Source organism: Lutra lutra, chromosome 3 (genome assembly GCF_902655055.1).
Source record: "Lutra lutra chromosome 3, mLutLut1.2, whole genome shotgun sequence".
Lineage (NCBI taxonomy): Eukaryota > Metazoa > Chordata > Mammalia > Carnivora > Mustelidae > Lutra > Lutra lutra.
This window is the reverse complement of record NC_062280.1, coordinates 144,616,031-144,639,933: the sequence shown is the minus strand read 5'-3', so window position 1 is coordinate 144,639,933 and position 23,903 is coordinate 144,616,031. Positions and strand designations below refer to the sequence as shown.

General features: G+C 37.3%; 1 protein-coding gene across 1 annotated transcript in view; it reads right to left on the bottom strand.

Moving 5' to 3' along the window:
* Nucleotides 1–5,200: 5,200 nt before the first annotated feature.
* Nucleotides 5,201–23,903, bottom strand: part of NUFIP1 (nuclear FMR1 interacting protein 1) — a 45,672-nt gene continuing 26,969 nt past the window's right edge. The window contains exons 8-10 of the mRNA XM_047723495.1: nucleotides 14,333–14,449; nucleotides 6,805–7,028; nucleotides 5,201–5,405 (exon numbers count right to left, since the gene is read on the bottom strand). Of these exons, the coding sequence (XP_047579451.1) occupies nucleotides 5,289–5,405; nucleotides 6,805–7,028; nucleotides 14,333–14,449 (458 nt within the window). The 3' untranslated portion in view covers nucleotides 5,201–5,288. The remainder of the gene's footprint in view (nucleotides 5,406–6,804; nucleotides 7,029–14,332; nucleotides 14,450–23,903) is intronic.

Here is a 23,903-nt window from a genome sequence, read left to right as displayed (position 1 = left end):
GTTGTTAAGCTCCTGCCTTTGGCTTAGGTCATGATCCTAGGGTCCTGGGATCAAGCCCCACATCAGGCTCCCTGCTCCATGGGAAGCCTGCTTCTCCCTCTCCTACTCCCCCTGCTTGTGTTCCCTCTCTCACTGTGTTTCTCTGTCAAATAAATAAATAAATAAATAAATAAAAAGGGAAAAAAAAAAAAGAACTGGAGATTTACAACAGGGAAGGAGTACAAAAGGTAATATTGGGGTGCCAGTGGTTTTGAGAAACTCTCAAGTTCTTAAACATGTTTTTTGTTTGTTTGATTTTTAAAGATTTTGTTTATTTATTTGACAGACAGAAATCACAAGTAGGCAGAAAGGCAGGCAGAGAAAGAGAGGAGGAAGCAAGGCCCCTGCTGAGCAGAGAGCCTGATGCGGGGCTCGATCCCAGGACCCTGAGATCATGACCTGAGCCGAAGGCAGCGGCTTAACCCACTGAGCCACCCAGGCACCCCCCACAGTGGTTCTTAATGTGGTCCTCCAGACAAACCTTATCGGCATCCCTGTAAACGTGTTAGAAATGCAAATTCACAGGCCACATCCCAACCTCCTTATAATCTTCAGGTGTAGGGCCCTGCAATCTGGATTTAATAAGCCCTCTGGGTGATTTTGATGTCCACTGAAGTTGGGGAGCCCCTGTAAAGCTGATCAGACCAACAAAAAGCAAGAATGGAGAGCCTCCGCCCCAACCAGCCCAGGAGACAACAATCAAAAAGGGGAAAGCAATCCTAAGGATACCCTAAGCTGAGTCAACAAGTGACAGAAAGGTGGGGGCCTCCAGCAGTGACTGTCCCATCCTAACCTTGTCTACCTCCAAAACCAAGTGATTAGTGGGAGTGGGTGAGTTCTGTCCTGGAGAGAAGAGCTTGTCCTCAGAATCAAGACCTCTATTTTGGCAAACACGGTGACTCTCCAGGGATGGGGCTGAGGATGGAGCAAGTGTCTAGATCTCCTGCTCATTCCCATTCATGTATTATTAAAAGTCTGTGTGAACAAGCCCTCTTCTCCCAGTCAAGGTAAAAAAAGTCTTTTGGAGAAAAGAAGGCTCATAGCAATGTGGGGAAAATCCACATCCAACTACCAATACATTAATCAAGTGAATCTCTTCCATATATTTGAATGATCCTTTGAAGACAACAAATAGTGGTAAAGATAATTAATAAATTAACAAAACAGTTGGCAATAGGGAACATGAGTAATTGAAGGAATAGAAAATAATGTAAAAATTCCAACTGAGATCCCCAGGAATGAAAGGGTACCACATCTATGAAAAAAGCAGTTAGACCAAGAGGGCAATCTTGAATATTTAAAAACAAATGACTAAACTTAAAAGGAAACAGAAAACTTAAAATACTATTGTAATGGACATGCCTAAGGAGCGAATCATGATCTGGACAATCACATCTGAAGAATCCTTCCAGAATGGAGCAAAATATAAGTGATAAAATATAAATGTCCAGTGAACAGAGGACCAAGGCAGGAGGTCCCACACTCACTCAGTAAGAGTTCCAGAAAAATGAAACTGATAAAATGGAAAGAAAATCATTAAAGAAACCATATTAGAAACTGCTCTTCGTCCAAGAACAGTACAGTTCTTCAGAGTGAAAGGACCATGGGGTATGACAAATATCCCACATACCTACACACACAATGGTGAAACTTTTAGGACTCAAAGCATAAAAAGAAAATCCTAAATGTTCTTCAATGACAGAAAAAAACAGGTCTTTATCAATATATAAAAAGAAAAGGTGAGAGAATCAGATTGGTCTTGGGTTTTTAAATCAGCAATACTGGATGCTAGCAGACCATCATATTAGGGCTTCAAAATCCTAAAGGGAAAGGATTTTGAACCTAACACCCTAAAACTCAATTTTATAAAAATTCAAGTGGAGGATTCAATCTGATGGGATTAACTGATGATATGCTGCAGTAAACCAAAAAACTAACCTTGGGATGAAAGAAAAAGCAGTGAGAAGGAAACAGTAAAACTTATAGTTGTCTAAATAACTACATGTACTGTTAAAACACACACAAACACATACACCAAGATAACAGAGATTAATCTAAAACAAATCCCACATCATTACACCAGGAGGAGAGGTCCAGGTGGGGAAGTGCGAGAATGGTAAGGGAGAGGAGTGGCAGATACAGCCACTGTAGCCGCAAACTCAGAGAAAAGGATAACCACTAAAGGAAGAGCAATAGGTTTGATTCTTTCCAAAGCACTAGAAAGACAAACTAAGAGAAGAAACAATGCTCAATCATGCCACTGAAATGCTGAAGTAAGATACAAAATACAATGGCAGGGATGCTCCAAACATTTCAACAATTTCAATTAATATAGATGGATTAAATTCCCCAGACACCATTAGACTGAACTCCCAGAAAGCTGTTTTGACTACATTAATTGGGGGAAATAGGTCATTGCAGAGAGTCCTGACGACAAACAAGAGTATATCACAGTTACAAAAGACACAACTTACCAAAAGTCATCATATATTGCTTTCTTTCACATTCAGAAATCAATTCACTATATGAACAGTAAGACAGGAATGTAGACTCTATGAACAATTAACAAGCCAAATCCAAAAAAGACTTTGTATCCAAGAATAGGCACCTCTCCCTCTGAAAACACTCAATATTTACAAATATTGACCATGTATTCCATAAAGTAGAAACCACATGGGCTGTATTCTAGGTGTTTAAAAATTTTAAACGCACTTGAAGAATTCCTGGGTTAATTGCTGAATCCGGCAACTGAAACTGAAATTACCCATTTAGAAATAAACGACAACAGTCACCAGAGCTCAAGATTGCCAGACACAGCCAAGGCAGTACTCAGAAGGGCGTGTTCCGTCTTAAATACATTTATTAGAAAGCAAGAGAAATTGAAAATAAAACTTTTTGCACAATACCCTTTAAAGCAGTGATTGTGAACATTCCTGGAGTTACAGAGGTCTGTGAAAGCAGACTGAGAGTCTGAATTCATTTATGTAGTTAAAGTCTACGGAATTTGCATGCCAACCTATGATAAAACTACAGACTAAATCATGTTTCAGAATATCAACCCAGTTTTGTAACACTGGTTACTTCACTCTGATGAGATGGATTGGTTTAAGAGTCACAGCTATGAATAATATAAAAATTAAACTGAGTTCCTTAAAGTCAGGCAAGGCCTCATCCATTTTTATATTTTCAATCAATCCATGCTTCCAGTCGGCACCTAAGTAAGAACTCAACAGTGTTTGTATAAACTGAATTAAGTAATGTGGTGGACAGGTAATTTTCTAAAACATGGGATTCACTGGAGGAGGAGAATGAAACAGACTAAGATCTGTATGGTGAAACACTGGCCTAAGTATGAATTTTGATCTCAGGTCTGTAGTATCACAGTGTTACATGCCAGGTGCTCCAGGATTCTGGATAGGATCTTACAGAGGTCTTTCTTCAGGGCTGCCATCAGCTTTCTTGCCTTTTTCTTGCAGGCAAGATTTATGGACTTCAATAATCACAACATCAGGTAACGTCAATTTTTCAACTACAACAGACCAATTTTTAAAAAACCCAGTCAAAAGGGGAGGGCTCCAGCTCTAGCTAGCACAAGTGACTAGAACATAAGATCAAAATCTTTGGTATTAATCAGGGAGATTCAAATTAAAACCACATTGAGATACCACCTTACACCAGTTAGAATGGCCAAAATTAGCAAGACAGGAAACAACATGTGTTGGAGAGGATGTGGAGAAAGGGGAACCTTCTTACACTGTTGGTGGGAATGCAAGTTGGTGCAGCCAATTTGGAGAACAGTGTGGAGATTCCTTAAGAAATTAAAAATAGAGCTTCCCTAGGACCCTGCAATTGCACTACTGGGTATTTACCCCAAAGATACAGATGTAGTGAAAAGAAGGGCCATCTGTACCCCAATGTTCATAGCAGCCATGGCCACGGTCGCCAAACTGTGGAAAGAACCAAGATGCCCTTCAACGGACGAATGGATAAGGAAGATGTGGTCCATATATACTATGGAGTATTATGCCTCCATCAGAAAGGATGAATACCCAACTTTTGTAGCAACATGGATGGGAATGGAAGAGATTATGCTGAGTGAAATAAGTCAAGCAGAGAGAGTCAATTATCATATGGTTTCACTTATTTGTGGAGCATAACAAATAACACGGAGGCCACGGGGAGATGGAGAGGAGAAGGGAGTTGAGGGAAATTGGAGGGGGAGATGAACCACGAGAAACTATGGACTCTGAAAAACAATCTGAGGGTTTTGAAGGGGTTGGGAGTGAGAGGTTGGGGGATCCTGGTGGTGGGTATTATGGAGGGCACGTATTGCATGGCGTACTGGGTGAATGAATTCTGTTACTGAAAAGAAATTAAATTAAAAAAAATTCTGGGAAAAAAAATCTTTGGTATTAGAGGATCTATTTAAAAAGGGTTCAATTGATATGCTCATAGGATGAATTTTAATTAAATCTTAAAACTGGTTCTAAGGTTTTACTTTATTTTACAAACTACTGTTTTGACTATAAATTAGATGGGCTTCATCAAGTACCATGTTTTATATAGTTTTCAACAGAGAAATTAAAAAGGTCCAATTCTGAACCATACCAAAAACAAGCATTTTCAGTGAATCTAAAGACACTCAAAGGCCTTATCTATATTAATATTCCAAACATTCAATATTTGAAATAGTTAGCGCCAATAGGTGAATTTCAAAATGTCCTTTGAAATAAACAGGGAAATTTTAAATTTCAAGACCTTTCGAATACATTAGTTTGATACGGTTTATTTTCTAAATAATCCCCCTTGCTTTGGTTAAAGAATGATTCTTGTTCTCCTGCATGAAAAACAAAATGAATGTACTTCTCTCCCTAAGCTAAAGTTTTGCTCAGCCGAATTTAACATTTTTAAAGCTTTTTTCTTTACTACTAAACCAGTATCTTTAATTCTTAACTGTCCCCAGAGCAGACTTCCTTACCTGACAGCAATACATACAAGTAAATATAATAACAGAATTCTGCCAGCAAATACTATGCACATCCCCAACAATACAGACACAGTCTTAAAAATCAGTTATGTATTTATTTGCATAGATTCAAAGGAAAGATTTAAAAATCCAACATAATATCCCATGAGGCCTACAATTTAATTACTAATCCACTTTTGTTTTGTTTTGTTTTTTTAAAAAGGTTTTCCTCCACTAACTTTAGAATGGGACTATTTCACATGAGTGCTGAAACATCAGATACCTATATATCTTCAGTTTTTGCAGAATTAGTATTAAGTCCAAAAAAGTCCTTTTTGATGATATACCGAACACACTGCAAAATCACATTTCTTTCATGTCGGATGTCCGGAGCTAAAAGCTAAAAAATAATAAATAAAATAATTAGCTGGTAAATAAAATATATCCTAAAATATTATATGTGTCTCCCCTAAGGAACAAAACAATAAAGATATATATATTTATATACTTACAATATAATTTTTAATAAATTTGTAATATATATTTAAATAGATTATTATATTTAAATTATCTTGTTAAAAAATAATATAAGAACATTTCTTTTTAACTTATACCAAGATTATCTAGCTTTTTGTATGGCACAAATGTTCACATTGGGCATCCTCTCTGGGAGTATGTAACAAAGGACAGGAAATACAAGTTTAAACGTCTGCAATTCTTTAATCCACAAATCACGTCAAAGAGGATCCTCCTAAACCCAAACCTACAAATAGTATAGAAACTGATGAGCAGATACAGTAAATATAGTAATGATGAAACCAGTAGTAAAAAAAAAATCCCAACATTCCTGGGCTTTTGTAACTTTTCACTTTTGTGCTTACTGTAATTGAAGGAAATCTAAAAATCCCCCGTATTTAGATGAAATACATAACCAAGGAATCATCTATGATTTGTCAAAAAGGATAAGATCACTCAATTTATCTGTTGATGTCATTAGTGCAGTAGAGAGACCTCACAAAGGAATGAACATCTAGTGAACAGAAGATTTAATTTACCACTTATGAGGTATTTTAAAAATGCAATTTACTTTATAGAAGCACTGAAATTTACAAAACAGACAGTCCATTCCAGATCAATTTAAACAAGAAGCAACTGTGTCTACATGTAACACCTCAAAGAGTGTAGCTACAGAACAGTTCAGCTATAGCAGAAACACTTAGCTGACAGGGCAAAAACGACTTTCACACATTGCCAATAGTTCTACAACTCTAATAAAAATTTTGGAATATTTTCTATTACTTCTAGCACAAAAGAACTGGATCTTTGAACGACTTCATGTCCATTACTTAGAATCAAAAGATGTGCTACTGCTTCTTTTAAAATTTGAAGAAATAGATTTTTCAGCACATCACACTAAGAATAAAGCCAATAATGCACAAAATAAACACATAAAAAAAACTCCTTCTCCCTTCAGTCTGCCTTTGTGTTTAGTTGTGATTTCAAGAGAAACTTGAAAAATGTCAGTACACCTCAATACATATTTCCTTACCAATCAGTTAATTCTACAGACCTTTTATTTTAAGCAGTTTTGAAAAGTATACTATTCCATATTTACTGAATATCAGCTGTATTCCAAATGCAGTTTCAAAATTAAGATACACAAATGGAGTCTTCAAGGAGCAAATGTCTTTGGTAAACTTTAAAAACACGCATGCATGAACCCATGAGGAAACCCAGTGGCTCTATCTTTATCATTTGAGAAGAACACAAAGATTAGAATGTAAAGAAAAATCATTTACCATTTCCAGGAGATATGGATGGTGTGTCCGTGGTTCAAATAACGTTTGATAATTGTGATAATCTTTTTTCCTCTTAGGTTTTGTCTTTTTAAAACTTTTCTTTGGGCTCTCATACTTCCTAGCAGTCACTTTAGCACTGGGACTGGGTCTCTTAGGAGTAGGAGTATTGCTATGAAGAACCTCATTGGCCACCAGAATGTCTGCTTCAGTCTTAATGGGAGCTTCTGAAAGTAATGAAAAACAAATACAAAGATTAACCAAAAAAAAAAAAAAAAAGGTAAACCAAAAAAGCCATAATACTCCCCCCAGCAGCCATAATACTGGCTACTTACTAATAAAAACTAGGCATTTTCAATGTAGTACCATATTTTTCAAATCAGAAATATAACTGCCAAGAACTGAAGAGATTACCATAAAGAGTTACAGAAAGTGATCTCCATGAAGGAAATAATACCAGACGGAATCTTGGATCTACACAAAGGAATGAAGAGCATCAGAAATCATCAATATGTGGATAAATACAAAAGACTTTTTTTTCTGGTTTAAAAAAGGTTTTAAAGATAACTGACTATTCTAAGCAAAAATAGTAACAATGCATGTAGGATTCATAACATCTGCAGGAAAACCTGATAACAACAGCACAAAGGAATGGAAGAGGAGAGTGTAAGTATATTGCTATAAAATTCTTAAATCCTATATGAAGTGGTATAACATCACTAAAGTATATTGTGGTAAGTGTTAGTTGCATACTATAAACTCTAGATAGACGAACTCCTAAAAAGTAAAACAAAGAGGTCAACAAATAAACCTATATTTGCATTGCTCTAATAATTAGGCAGCATAAATCCAAAGGCAGGAAAAGAAGGAAAATAGAACAAAAGGTGAGACAAAAAGAAACAAGCCATATCAATAATTATAATATGTTTAAATAGTTTAAACATCCCACTTAAAAGGGTGAGTGGTCAGACTGGGGCGGGATGGTAGAAAACAACAAGATCAACTATGTCATGTCTACAAGAAACCAACTTTAAATTGTAGGTAGTTCTTGCTTTCACAAACAGAACTGAGATTAAATCTCAGTTACCAAGGAAGTACAAAGCAAGGACTGCCTGCGACCAGTCACAGACTAAAAGTAAAAGGAGGAAAGAAAATCCCATGCATACACCAATTATAAAAAGGCTGGATTGGTTATATCAATATCAGACAAAGGAGACTTCAGAACAGGGACTATAACCAGGGACAAAGAAGGGCACTTCATAACGATAAAGAAATCAATTCATCAAGAAAGCAAAATAGTAACACCTAATAATAGCATTTCACTATACATGTAGCAAAAGCCCACAGAGCTGAAACAAGAAACAGACAAATCCATTATTAAGGTTGGAGACTTTTAACACTGCTCAGTAACTGAAGAAAATTAAACAAAAAATGAGCAGGGATAGAGAAGACCTGAGTATGACTAAGAACTCAAACTGACAAACACTCAACCCAATACATATTTTTGTCAGGTTCACATGAACATTCATTTGTGTTAGGCTACAAAACAAGTCTCAATGAACTGGAAAAAAAAACTATAAGTGTGCAAATATGCCCTCTGACCATAACAGAATTAAAGTAAAATCATTAACAGAAAACTATCTAGAAAACTGCCAAATCTCTGGAAACTATACAACACACATCTAACTAACCCACATGTTAAAGAACAAACCACAAGAGACATTAGAAAATATTTTTAAACAATAAAAATGAAAACATAACAAAAATTTGTAGGATGCAGCTAAAGCAATGCATGGAGGCAAATAGCTTTGATTGCTTTTATTAGAAATGAAGAAAAAGGGTGCCTGGATGGCTCAGTGGGTTGGCCCTCTGTCTTTGGCTCAGGTCATGATCCTGGGGTCCTGGGATCGAGTCCTGCATTGGGCTCTCTGCTTGGCGGGGAGCCTGCTTCCTCCTCTCTCTCTCTCTCTACCTATGTGCGATCTCTCTCTGTCAAATAAATAAATAAAATCCTTAAAAAAAGAAAGAAAGAAAGAAAGAAAGAAAGAAAGAAAGAAAGGAAGAAAAAAAAGAATTAAAAATTTTTAAAAATTAAAAAGGAATGAAGAAAAGCCTAAAATCAATTATCTGAACTTCCACTACAGAAGGCAGAGAGTGAGAAGGGAATAAATAACAAAGCAAAAATCAATGAATTACAAACAACCAAAAGAAGGGCGCCTGGGTGGCTCAGTTGTTGGACACGTGCCTTTGGCTCGGATCATGATCCCAAGATCCTGGGATCCAGCCCTACCTACATCTGGATCCCTGCTCTACTCAGCAGGGAGTCTGCGTCTCCCTCTCCCATTTCCCCTGCTCGTGTTCCCTCTCTTGCTGTCTTTCTCTCTGTCAAATAAATAAATAAAATCTTCAAAAAAAAAAAAAAAGAAAGAAAGAAAAAGTAACAGCCAATAGAGAAAAAGCAGTAAAGCCAGAAGTTGATATACTCTGAAAAGATTAATAAAATTAACAAACAGCTAGCAAGACTGATCAAGAAAAAAATTCTTAAAATACCATTTAATAATATGAGGAATCAAAGAGAAAACATCACTATAGATCCAAGAGATAGCACAAGAAAATATCTTTAAGTAACTGTACGCCAATGAATTTGACATCTTAGATGAAACAAATTTTTTTGAAAAACACAAATTACCAAAGCTTAACAAGAAAAAATAGAAAATCTAAATAGTCCTATACCTATTAAGGAAATTTAATTCAGAATTTAAAATCTACCCTCCCCCCAAAATGCCAGGTAGATGACTCCACTATTGAATTCCACATACACGAAAAAATGGTAGCAATCCTACACAGACCCTTAAAAGAAGTAGAGAAGGAAACAGATCCCAACTCATACCAAATCCAGACAAAGTCATTACAAGAAAAGAGAAACATAAACCAATAATCCTTTATGAACATGAAAGTAAAAATCTTTAATAAATTATTAGCAAATCAAATCCAGTAATGTATTAAAAAGGTAATAATCATGACTAAGTAGATTTTATTCCAAGAATACAAGACTGGTCTGATACTTGAAAATCAAGCAATGCATTTCACCATATTAACAAAATAAAGAAGAAAAACCATATGATTAGTTGAAAACTCACAAGTTTTAAGGATGCCCTCCCCTCACCGCCAAAATGGTTATTCTGTATTTTTGACAAGCTGATGTGATTCTAGAAGTTGGGAGACTGGGTTCAAATGTCTGAACAAGAGTGTAGGAGTCTAGTCATATCCCTCAAAACCTTTACACCCAAGTGTTAATTACATTCGAAGGGAAGTACAGGATAAGTATTTAAAGCACAAACCCTGGTCCCAAACTGTTCAAATTCTAGTTCCATCACATACCAGTTGTGATCCTGGAGCAAGTTACTTATCTCTACCTAAATATCCCCATAAATAATGGCACCTGCTTCATGAGGTTATTATAATACTTAGATGAGTAAAGCACATAAAACAGGGCCTGACACAGAATAAGCACTATGTAAGAATTTGCTATGACAGGGCACCTGGGTGGCTCAGTTGGTTAAGCATCCAACTCTTTTTTTTTTCAAGATTTTATTTATTTATTTGACAGACAGAGATCACGAGTAGGCAGAGAGGCAGGCAGAGAGAGAGGGGGAAGCAGGCTCCCTGCTGAGCAGAGAGCCTGATGTGGGATCATGACCTGAGCTGAAAGCAGAGGCTTTAACCCACTGAGACACCCAGGCGCCCCAAGCATCCAATTCTTGATTTCAGCTCAGGTCATGATCTCAGCGTTGTTAATGAGATTGAGTCGCCATGCTGGGCTGTGCTGAGCATGGAGCCTACTTGAGATCCTCTCTCCGCCTCCAACCCACTCAGGTGCATATGCGTGTGCATGCTCTCTATCTCCAAGAAAAGAAAAAGAAAGAAAAAAAGAAAGAATTTGTTGTGATGACCACGGTTTTGATATGCCTTCAAAATGATGGAAAAAAGAAAAATAATTAGAGAAATGTAACCATATAAGAATGGAGCAAAGAATTCAAAGTGGTTTATAGAGTTCAAAACTATGGGAATAGTAGCAAAAGGCAATAAAGGAAAGCCAGGGTACTGGCTGGTTAAACATCTGCCTTCGGCTTAGGTCATGAACCTGGAGTCCTGGGATGGAACCCTGAAATGGGCACCCTGCTCAGTGGGGAGTCTGATCCTCCCTCTGCCCCTCCCCTGCTCACAGTTTCTCTCTTTCTCTCAGATAAATAAGTAAAATCTTAAAAAAAAAAAAAAAAAAGTGGTCCTGGTCCTCCAATCCAGGAATACAAGAGTCAAAGGAATCAGAGCTTACACTGTCAATTTTCTGCTAAGGAATGAGGAACTGAGACTCTTTATATTTTTCTTGAGGCTCACAACATTTCCCAGCTTAGAATCATATTTTAATGTAGTATTTATCAATCCAAATAAATTTAAAATATAACCAATGAATTTTTTCAAATCTATAAATCACACCTTTTGGTTTGTGGCCTTTTAAAATGAGTTTTCAAAATGAAACAAGATGGGATTGGGAGGGAGACAAACCATAAGAGACTTAATCTCACAAAACAAACTGAGGGTTGCCGTGGGTAGAGAGATAGGGAGAGGGTGGTTGGGTTATGGACACTGGGGAGGGTATGTGCTATTGTGAGTGCTGTAAAGTGTGTAAGCCTGACGATTCACAGACCTGTACCCCTGGGGCTAATAATACATTTTATGTTAATTAAAAAAAGAAAAAAGAGTTTTCAATTTGGAGGGCCCTCAGTCCTAGCCCACACCAGTTTGAGAAAAAAAATTTTGGAGAGCTACAAAACCATGCTTAACTTCTAACATGGCAAAACAAAAACAAAAAACTAACATGCAAAATCCAGAACAGATATCAAACTAACCCATTTGGAAATATTACTCACTGAAATTTTCTTTCCTATGTATAACTTAATGATCTTAATGATTCTGATGTCCCCAGAGCCAAGCATAGCCTCTTGTTTTGCTTCAGTCTTTCTTGAGGGACCCCTTCCTTGTTTAAAACTCATTCTGGGGGCGCCTGGGTGGCTCAGTGGGTTGGGCCGCTGCCTTCGGCTCAGGTCATGATCTCGGGGTCCTGGGATCGAGTCCCGCATCGGGCTCTCTGCTCAGCAGGGAGCCTGCTTCCCTCCCTCTCTCTGCCTGCCTCTCTGTCTACTTGTGATCTCTCTCTGTCAAATAAATAAATAAAATCTTTAAAAAAAAAAAAAACTCATTCTGGAGCAGCACTGGTCACATTTAAGATCCTCTATACACCTTTGTATCGATTCCTAAATCAAGATAGATTATAACTATGATGATACAATTGTTAAAATCTGTGAGGAATCAAACTGCTCCTCTCCATTTAGAATCCACTTAAATAAACAGCCTTCTAGATGCTATTTCATGGTGAAAAGCCCACTTTATTTCTTTGGTTTATTTCTTCCAAAGTCCCTATGTGTCAATATCCTATCCCATAGCCTAGAACTTACAATGGAAGTTGGAAACTTGCTGGTGACCTGGATGGCTTAATAAAGCTGAATTCAAACTACATATAGTAATTCTGAAGCCTTGGGAATATAAAGCAAGGGGTTTTTCCTTCAGGCAGGGCATTGTAGACAATTAGTAAAAATAAATTCATGTAAGATAAAATATATCTTTTAATAGATAAATACCTTCTTTTATCTATAAGATAAAGCTATGCATTTCTGTGCAGTAAGACACTAAATATAACAAAGAGAATGACTACAATGAAAGGCATTACAGCTGGCTTTTTTTAGATTTTTTAAGTCCCTAAACCTAGTCTTTCTATTAGCTCTCTCACATACCAGCTTTGTCAACTTATCTTCCTTAAGCAGAAGTTCCTACAAATGAAGGAGTGGGACCTCAAAAGATCCCTCCCAGTCTCCTTCCTTTCTTCTAATTTAAAAATGGTGGCAGCTCCTGGGTGGCTCAGTCGGTTAAGCGTCTGCCTTCAGCTGAGGTCATGATCCCAGGGTCCTGGGATCAAGTCCCTCAGGCACTCCTTGCTCAGCAGGGAGCCTGCTCCTCCCTCTCCCTGCCACTCCCCCTGCTTGTCTGCTTGTGTGTATGCAAATAAAGACATGAGAATGAAAGTATTAAATGTTTTATCTTGGGAGAGAGAGAGAGAGCATTAGTGTGGCTTGTTTTTATAAGATTCAGTAATGTGGTAACAGCTTTCATTTCTATCACCTGTCATAAAAACACGCGATAAGCAGGAAATGTAATATGTGTTTAAAGAATAACTCCATCTTCTATCAGTGTACTGGAAACAAGAGTAAAGAAATAACTACTGTTATACTTAAAATCAAAATAAAAACAAGAAGAGGCAACCATCTGTTAAGAAATACCTGATAAAACCAAAGTAGTTTACATTTCAAAATTCAAGTAGCTTTTAAACAGCTACCATAGTAAACCATGGTCCATTAAAAAAGAAGAAAAAAATCCCTATGTTACAGATATATCTAAACATTATCCTTCACAGTTAATGCCAACTTGTTCTCCTTCAACATCTTCCAACTATAGTGATTATCTCTAGCTTAATTAACATTAAAAGTGCCACCATCGTCATCCAATTACATTAAAATCTTCCCTTCCTTCTACACACCTGTAGACCCTGTATTCTTTGTCTTCAGTACACATCTAGTGTAGAGACACAGACACGTGAATTCTCTCATAGTTGGTAAAGCCCAAATAAACTTACTGTGCAGAGCCAGGTTTCCACAACAGAAGGGCAAGGCTTATTCACTAAACATATGCTGATTATTTATATGAACCGTGGGTTTAGAATTGCCATGCTACAACAGATCAACAACATACAACTTTGAGGTAACTCTAAGAAAAGATGCTAAATTAAGCAGGTTTGTTGTCATTTCTAAAGGTTAGACATGTATCCTGTACTGTACATCACCATTACTTAGAAAGAACCTTGAAAGGATTCCATTTCATCCAGTCTTTAAAACACATAGGCTAATCTGACACAAGAATAGAGTTACTACGTTCTCCAAATGAGGGAATTTATGTAAATGTGCTCCATAAAAAAATGCTCTACATACATGTAAGGAATTCTGTCATTCACTTTGTTACAAAGGACCTCTTTTCACCGACCAAAGGTGCTCTAAATATGTTAAGACAAGGGTTCTTGACAGTAAACAGAGGAAATTAACTTTCTTTGCTGTATCTTTTAGAATTTTCTTTGATTCCATTAGTGAAACATTATTTCTTCTCCTTCCTATCCTGTCATATTATTTTTGCCTTTTTCTCCCAGACTAGCAATACATTTCCTCATTTCTCAAGTTTTCCTTTATCCCATGCTAACACCAAATGAAAAATGTGAAGATGAAATAAAGAATATGCTTGACACATCTTGTCCTCAGAAAGACACACATGAAAGGATGTGTAAACATACTGGCGCATAGTACACACCAAATTCAAAAAGCAACAAAACAAAACAAACCCACCTGTAACAACTGAGCCCATGACTTACCTTCTGGCTCACTGTCTGACCCTGAGAGATTGCCATAGCTGCTCATGAGTGAGCACAGGGCTGGTGTCACTTCCTTGGGTATAACAGTGCTTTGTGGTTTCTCCTCTTTGTCAGACTCTGAAACAGAATGGGAAAGAAGTAAAACAGTATACCAAACACATCCACCCCCAGAGCAAAGAAAGCTGATAGCCTCCCTACTGCTTCATACATTAGTGAAAAGAAAGTCATTTCTGATCATTTCCTTAACCTTCCCCCAAAACAAAATTCAGGAAACCTGGACATTTTCCCTTGGTTTAAACCATTGTGGTCAGAGAAGCTACTTGCCCTAAAGAGAAGACAGAAGGCCAGTGGCAGCTATAGCACAGCTAAGTTACTTATTATGCTTCACAGGTTACGAAATTTGGGCCTTCTCTAAATTAATTATACAGTTTTGGCTACTAATTAATTTTATTTTATTTAGGCTATTGTGCTATTAATTCATTTTATTAAAGTAGTAGGAAGGCCAAGGCCGGATATTCATTTAATTTCACTGGATTAGAATGACTGACTATAAAAATTAGATTTAGGAATAAATAATATAACTACCTTTTTGGTTTTTATTTTAGTTTATTTGAAAGAAAAAGAGAGAAAGATTGGAAGAACAAATGGGTGGAGGACCAGAGGGAGAAGCAGACTCTCTGTGGAGCAGGGAACCTGACCTGGGGCTCCATCCCAGGCCCCTGGGATCATGACCTGAGCCAAAGGTAGACACTTAGCTGACTGAGCCACCCGGGCACCCTACCTTTTTTGTTTTTAAGACTAGTTTTGAGAGCACAAATAATATTTAAACCATTCCATATATAAAGGCTTACTCAAAGAGTTATGCTGCAATGAATTCACCCAAAGTTTATATTTAGAACTTCTAAGAACTTAAGTAAACAAGCCAAGCCAGAGAATTTAGCAAGTATCAAAGAGCCTGCCAAAGGCAGAGTTTGATCATAGCCCAGTGAGCCTAGTTGTAGCCTCAGGATACCATCTATTACATTTGTTTTTGGCAGCTCTAAAAATGTATTAAATCTAGTCTAAACAACCAATAAAAAATAAAAAGCCTGACTGAAGCATGAAGACAGGAAGTAACCTGTCTATGTAATGTACCAGCTCAACCCACAACCAATACGAAACATTTCAAGGCAGCATTTAGTATTCACCAAGTCAGTCTAGGGGAAAACAAAACATGTCAGTAGGAATGGGGGTATACTTCTATGTGAATATGGAACTACAACCTACTGGTGGATGAAATTAAATCCCCTCTCCTCCCTCCACCCATCCATATTACCCTGCACCATGCCTTCTGAAAACTGCTGCTTGTCAATTTTAAGCTTATGATCTTTCCTCCTGAATTAAAAAGGGGAAAGAAAAATAAAGCAGTTCTACATACAAATTATTAGTGGACTAAACAAATCTATAACAATATTAATATGGAGACTATTCAACTCACTGTTTGTAAGATAATAAGCCCAACTATTATTTCCATCTAAGACTCCAAGAGAGATACTAAAAAGCACAATACTGTTGACTATAATGCTCTTTAAAAGTATGAGCTGGGCGCCTGGGTGGCTCAGTGGGTTAAGCCGCTGCCTTCGGCTCAGGTCATGATCTCAGGGTCCTGGGATCGAGGCCCGCATCGGGCTCTCTGCTCAGCAGGGAGCCTGCTTCCCTCTCTCTCTCTCTCTGCCTGCCTCTCCGTCTGCTTGTGATCTCTGTCTGTCAAATAAATAAATAAAATCTTTAAAAAAAAAAAAAAAAGTATGAGCTTATATTAATCCTTAGGAGGTTATAATTTTCACTATTAATTACAGATGATAAACCCCAAATTCAGAGAATCTGAGTAACTTTTCCTTCAGGTAAGAAAATTATACAACAATTGGTTCGAAGTTAAATCTGGGCTCTCTGACTCCAAATCCCAATTCTTAACTAATGGGCTAGAATCTCTCCTATAGATACATAAAATCCTCTTTATTAAAATGAAGCCATCCTACTAAAATGTCTCTATAATTAATAATAATGCTAATAAATGTCCTTTTTTTCCAACTACAATTCCATTTCTCTGTTCCCTGTTATAGCAAAATTTTGGCTCCAAATCCCATTTCTTTTTTAATTTATTTTTTTAAATTAACATATAATGTATTATTAGCCCCAAGGGTACAGGTCTGTGAATCGCCAATCGCCAGGTTTACACAGTTCACAGCGTTCACCATAGCCCATACCCTCCCCAATGTCCATAACCCAACCACCCTCTCCCTATTCCCCTCCCCTCAGCAACCCTCAGTTTGTTTTGTGAGATTAAGAGTCTCTTACGGTTTGTCCCAAATTCCAATTCTTAACTAATGGGCTGGAAGAGCTCCTACAGATACATAAGGTCCTTTTATTAAGATGAAGCCATCCTCCCAAAATGTCCTATGGTCAGTAATAATGCTAACAAATGTCTTCTTCCAGCTGTGGTTCCATTTCTCTGCTCTCTGTTATAGCAAACCCTAAACAACTATCTGTTGTACTTAGATGTGAACGAGTACAAGCTACAGGAGGGAAAGGGTGTGGCTTTGTTCAGTACTGTATCTTCAGAGCCTAGAACAGTATGTTAAGTGCTGAACAAATATTTGAAGAACAAACTTGCGGGAATGAGTAAAGACGTAGTAAAGACGTATTTAAAAAAGTCTAACTGGCACAGGACGATAGGGCTAGGAAAAGGTGGAGCCACAACACAAACCTAGTTCTGTCTGGATTCAAAGCTCATTTTTCTTCCTTTCTTTCTTTTCTTTAATAACATGATTCCATTTTTATTTTTAAAAATCATACACATGTGATACAAAAAATATTAAAAGGATATACAACAAAATGTGAGCAGTGGCTATCTCTGTAAGATAGATTTTTTTTAAATGTTCTCCAGTTTTTTGTTTTTATAATCAGAATATAATAGAAAATAAAATAAAGGAGAAACTAAAAAAAAAAAAAAAAAGAATATAATAGAAAAACACAGGAAAATAAACCCTGGAGGAATCACTTTCCTCCAGGAAAGTGTTTCCTCACAATTCAAGAAGCGGAGGGCAAGGCATTAATAGGCCTACATATCGCCCCTTTTCCTGCCTTCCCTTTTTTAAAGACTTTATATTTGAAACAATTTTAGATTTACACAAATGTTGCAGAGATACTACAGAGAACTTCCATATACCCTACTGTATAGCTTCCCCTCCCTTACATACCCATGGCACATTATCATAGCTACCAAATTAACACTGGTAGAACACTACTGAAACTACAGACTATACTGCGATTTCACTAGTTTTTCCACTAATACCCTTTTCTTGCTTCAGGATCCAATCCATCATATCACATTATGTATTTAATCATCATGACTCCTTATCTGTGTCTCCTCTAAATCTGTGTCAATCTGTCAGTATTTCCTTGTCTTTAACAAACTTGACACTTTTGAAGACTACCGGTTATTGAAGAATGGCCCTTAGCGAGGGTCCACCTGAGGTTTTTTGATGATTGCACAGAGGCTACGGATTTTAGGTAGTGTCCTTTCCATCACCTCATACCAGGAGTCCATGACATCAACATGACTTATTACTAGTGATGTTAATCTTGAGCTCTTGGTAGTCTGCCTGGTTTCTTTGCTATAAAGTTACGATTTTTCTCTTTCATTTTTAAAAAAACGATTCACACATTCAAGGGGAAGGGAATTAAGCTCCTCTCTCTTAGAGTAATGAATATCAAAGAAATTTAGACATGTTAAAATCACCACAGTAACTAATATTTAGGGAGCAATATTTTGAAACTACATAAATACCATGTTTTAAAGTTTTGTCACTAATTTTACCATTCATCAGTGGGTCTTGCCTGAAACAACTATTACTGTGGTGTTTTAATGGTGACTTTTAATTCCTTCATTTTTTTTTACATTTATTAATTAGAATTTTTCTGAAAGATCTATCACTCTTTCCCCATTTCTTATTCATATCAATATGGACTCATGGGTATTTATTGTATTCTTTGGGTTATAATCTATTATTATTTACTTTGTGGCTCAAGTTGTTCCAATTTAGGCTATTCAGAGCACTTTCCAGTTGATCCCTATATCCTTCTGACATGCCCACAATCCCGACTGTTTTCTGAGCATTTTCTAACCCTCTGGCACTACTAAGATCCTCTAGGTTCACTTTGTATTTTCTCTGTCCCAGCTCTACAATCAATCATTTCTCCAAAAGGCTCTGGTTTCTTCAACTGGAAAATGGTAAAACCACAATATGGATGCTTGGTGTATTCATTACCAGGACTGTCACAAAGTTCACTATACTGGAATGTCTCCTCCTGGGTAAGAGTTAGGAGTTCACAAAATGAACAAGTGCTCCCCTAGGTCGTTCTCCCTCAGTTATGTTTCAGGAATCCATGACACACAATAACATTTTGAAAAGAGGTATCGTCCTTTTGGTCCTATCAAAACATCCTCTAAAATGACTTTTCATCTGAAAAGGGGGTGGGAGGCTGTTCCCACAGTCCCTTGGATCTACTAGCAGTTCGAATATAGGCATTGTCAGCAGTTGGAAAGATTATGTTGAAGGCACCGTACTAGCTAACAAAATAATACTGAAGAAAATTCACTCACTTTTTAACAAAAACAGCCAAAACACCTCTCTAAACTAAAACATGCCAGTAAAAAGATAGGAGCAATGAAGACGATAAAATCAAACTTTAGAATGATTATAAAATACCAGCTCAAATAACTGCTCATACTGTTAAAGCCCTAGCAACACTTCTCCTAGAGTAAATCTCACCTCTCTCTCATACACAGATATCATGTGCCCTCTAACCAAATATATACATATAAATCTAAAATTTATCACCAGACTATAAATCTCTTGACGTCAGGGAGAAACTTCTCTGAATTACAATGATGGACAAGCAGAATGTAGGACCTCAAGAAAATCCCTATTAAAATGAAAAAAGGAAAACAAAAACCCGCCCTTTGTAAGTCTTGGTAAGTATAAACACTAGTTGTAAAAGCTCTCATCTGGGTTCTTCCTACATCTTACGTCTTTACTTGTTTTTCCCCCTCACCCCTAACTATTTCCTATTGCCTTTATGAAACGAAACACAATTACATGCTCTAGCCGCAAGAAGATTTATAGACAGATTAAGTACCTTAAAGAAAATGCAATTCTGCAGAAGAAGTCACCAGAAAAAATGGAAACCTTGCTTTAATGGTGTCCAACTCTCAAAAACAAACATTAACAAGGAGCATTCTTAACAGCTGATATGCTAGCTTATGTTCTTATTTTAACATTTACCTTTGAAACACCAGAAGCCCACCTAGCTTAATATCCCCCAGTGTTCTATGACAACAGTTATATTTATGCTATAACGAACAACTAACAAATTGCGTCTTTTTCATTTTGTGGGCGCTGAGGCACTTCGGTCAGTGACGCTTGATGCCCATTACTGACTAGCTCTTCTCCCTCTAACTCAGACAACACTAATTAAAACCACAGGTCAGGAAAGTCATAAAACATGTTGTATATGCATTTAAACAATAGCCACAAAATAAATGTGGTCCTAACTATTGAAATAGCAAAAAAAAAAAAAAAAAAAAAAAGATTTAAAACAATAACACCTTGAGGAAACTAGTTAGCAGAACACACAAGGAACTAAAAAAGAAAAAAAAATACAGCAACATTAAGGTCATCTGGTGAAAACAGGCCATATTTAAAACTGATAAACTGGGAGACTCCAAATGACAGGCTTTCCCTTTGAAACCCTACCAATCCCCAGTTTAAAGCACCTGCACTAATAATGAGAGTTCACATACTACCACCCAGCACAAAAAATACTGATTTTCTAAGCATGATCTGAAGTCTGTAAAGATCCTCAAGAACTGTTGTCTTGTTTAAAATGTGATGCTGGCTTGGGTCATGATCCGAGGGTCCTGGGATCAGGCTCCATGTTGGGCTCCCTGCTCAGCGGGGAGCCTGCTTCTCCCTCCACCTCTGCTTGCCGCTCTGCCTACTTGCACTCTCTCTCTCCCTCTCTGTCAAATAATAAAATCTTTTTTAAAAATTAAAAATAAACAAATAAAATAAAATGTGAATGCTGTTATCTAGATAAGGTTTTGAGCCCCTCAAAAATAAAAAAGGAAAAAATGTAAGGCATCAGGAGATCTTCATTTTACAAGTGAAAGTGATGAAAAGTACTAACTACCACCTGAGAGCACAAACAGGGCCACATCATTTCAGTGGTGCCCCACCAATGACAACCTGAATAATGAGCACAACTGATCTTAAGGTTGGCTCGCTGTGGCCCAGGGAGAAGGAAGCCGCCTCCAAACAAGTTTAAGACTGAGAGATAAAGAGAGCAGACATGCTGATAATATTCAGGCATGAGAAAAAATGGTACATACAGATTTTTGTAGCTATACCTGGAGTGAAAAGTTGAAGAACCAATGGTCTAAACATTGATTTGGAAAATGTAAATAATCCAGAAGAAATCCCAGATAAAGGATAATATAAATTTAAACAAAATCTTTCCCACAAAATTAAGTTACCCTAACTTAATCATTGGTTTTTTTATTTCCTTAAAGAATAATATTATGAATTTATAACTTCTTGTAAGATTTTTATATTCAAGACTTACATAATCATCTTTGACCCTCAATATAGGTGTATTCCTATCTTTGACCCTCAGTACAGGTCAAGGCTTACACATTTACACCAAAACAAAATTACTTGAGGTCTCTCATACAACTGCTTGGACACAAAAGAATCTGACTAAACACTTTCTACCATGAGGATAAAAGATACTATTGTCTCTCACATCAAAAGCATCTCCTGAAGACCTAGATACAGGTTTAAGGAGAGCAAAATACATAATCATCCTTATGCTGGTATTTCACCAGATTACCACATACTGAAATACTTCTTTAAAAATGAGAAAACAGGAGCACCTGGGTGGTTCAGTCAGTTAACCATCTGCCTTTGGCTCAGGTCATATCTCAGGGTCCTGGGATGGAGCCCCACATCAGGGTCTCTGCTTCTCCCTCTCACTCCCTCTCTCTGTGCTCTCCCTCTCTCCCTCTCTCTCTTAAATAAATAAATAAAATCTTTTTTTTGGTGTGTTATGCTAGTCACCATACAGTACATGATTAGTTTTTGATCCAGTGTTCCATGATTGTTTGAATATAATACCCAGTGCTCCATGCAATCCGTGCCCTCCTTAATACCATCACCATGCTCACCCAAAATAATAAAATATTCAAAAAAGTAAAAATAAAAAACGAGAGAACAGAGGGGGCCTGGCTGGCTCAGTCCATAGAGCATGCAACTCTTAATCTCAGGTCGTTAGTTCAAGGCCCATGTTGGGTATAGAGATTACTTTAAAAGAGAGAGAGGAAGATAACAATTACCCATCTACCAAAGCTAACAGAATGAAGACTATTCAATATTACAGAGTCCCTTAAATGTTCATTTAGAGGGGCACCTGGGTGGCTCAGTGGGTTAAAGCCTCTGCCTTCGGCTCAGGTCGTGATCCCGGGGTCCTGGGATCGAGCCCCGCATCGGGCTCTCTGCTCAGTGGGGAGCCTGCTTCCCCCTCTCTCTCTGTCTGCCTCTCTGCCTACTTGTGATCTCTGTCTGTCAAATAAATTAAAAAATTTTAAAAAAAAATGTTCATTTAGAGAATTGCATGAAGTGAAGAATTACATAATTTTCAGATTAGTAACTTACTAATTTTAATAGTAGTCTTTGTATTTGTGTTTCAAGTATTTTAATGACATGAAAGTTTGTATTTGGATACAGATGGTTTTTATCATCAAGGTCACACACTGTAAATCTGAAGAAGTGTGTGGGCTCTAACACCTTCTGAAGGAAAGAAATCGGTGCGCAAGAGTAAACTCAGCTCTGGCCCCAAATGTCATCTGCCTTTTCCCTGCTATCAGCAAGGATGCAAAGATGCCTTTTCTAAACTCTCTCCCACATCACAACTATCCTAGGCTCATACACATTTTTTTTTTTTTTAAGATAAATTCAGACTTCACATTTAAAAGAAGCACAGTGTCTCTTAATTTGACTCTTAAATTCAAACTCTGGCACTGTTGCCAACTAACAGCTGGGCTAAGGTAAATTACCTACCCTGTGTTCCTCAGTTCTAAAATGCAAGTAGCAACAGTACATATGCATTGTAAAAGGAAAAGAGTTAACATGTATAAAGCACGTAGAGCACTGTAAGTACCTTACTCAGTAAGAGTTAGCTGGTGTTAAAATAATTATTATTCTAAATAAATTATATATTATTCTTAGCCCAACACTCCCTATGCCAAGATCCTTTCTATCCTAATTCAGTCATTGAATTAGTTATCCCATTTCTTGCCATCCGCAAGTTTAAATATTTGCCATGTGTTTATCACAGAAGCCACTGTCTTCCAAGTTAAACAGAGCCTGCTAGCATCAGTCCCCTCACTAATACTACTCCTTTGCAGAAGAGAAAATACATATAATAAGATAAAGCTTCATGATGATATTGGAAGGAAAGGTGGTAGAAATACTTACATTTACATTTTCATTTTTTACTTTATTTTATTTTATTTTTTAAGATTTTATTTATTTATTTATTTGACAGATAGAGATCACAAGTAGGCAGAGAGGCAGGCAGAGAGAGAGGGGAAAGCAGGCTCCCCGCTGAGCAAAAAGCCCAACGTGGGGCTTGATCCCAGGACCCTGAGAACATCACCTGAGCCAAGGGCAGGAGCTTTAATCCACTGAGCCACCCAGGCGCCCCTATATTTTCATTTTTTAGAAGGGAAAATGGAGCCTCAGAGGCTGGACGATATCTCTGTGTGGTTAGCAGCATTCTGGTCCTTTAATTTCTCAATTTATTAAGCTAGAGTAAGGGAATTCAAAGCTAATATAAAGATATTCTACACGCTAAGGAAGAAAGTATCAAAAAAAATGAAATAATATTATTTACTCAAGGAGATCATATCCATGCTCAGCAGCATAAACAGTACTGGCTTCCACCGAAATTAGCCACCTCGTAGGTAGGGAAAAATTAAGATAATTAAGCAACTCTGAATCTACAGCATCAAAACATTCAAAACAATCTTTTTTTTTTTTTTTTCGAAGATTTATTTTGGAGAGTGAGCACATGGTGCAGGGGATGGGGGGGCACCAGAGGGAGAGAGAGAAAATCCCAAGCAGACTCCCCTCTGAGCACTAACCCTGACATGGGGCTCCATCTGATGACCTTGAGATCATGACCTGAGCCAAAAATCAAGAGTTGGATGCTTAACCGACTGAGTCGCCCATGCGCCCCCATACAGAACAATCTTAAGAACATTTCCAAGATTACACAATACTATGAAAATTATCCAGTAAATATCATCTTTCTTCTACATCCTGCCTGCCTCATGCACCCAGTCCCCAAGATTCAGAAATGAGGGTTTTGACAAGACACTCCTACTACAAACAAAAACAAAAGCATCGTTCTACTTTTTTTTTTTTTTAAACATATTTGCCATTAAATTCTCCACAAACAATGCTGTGAA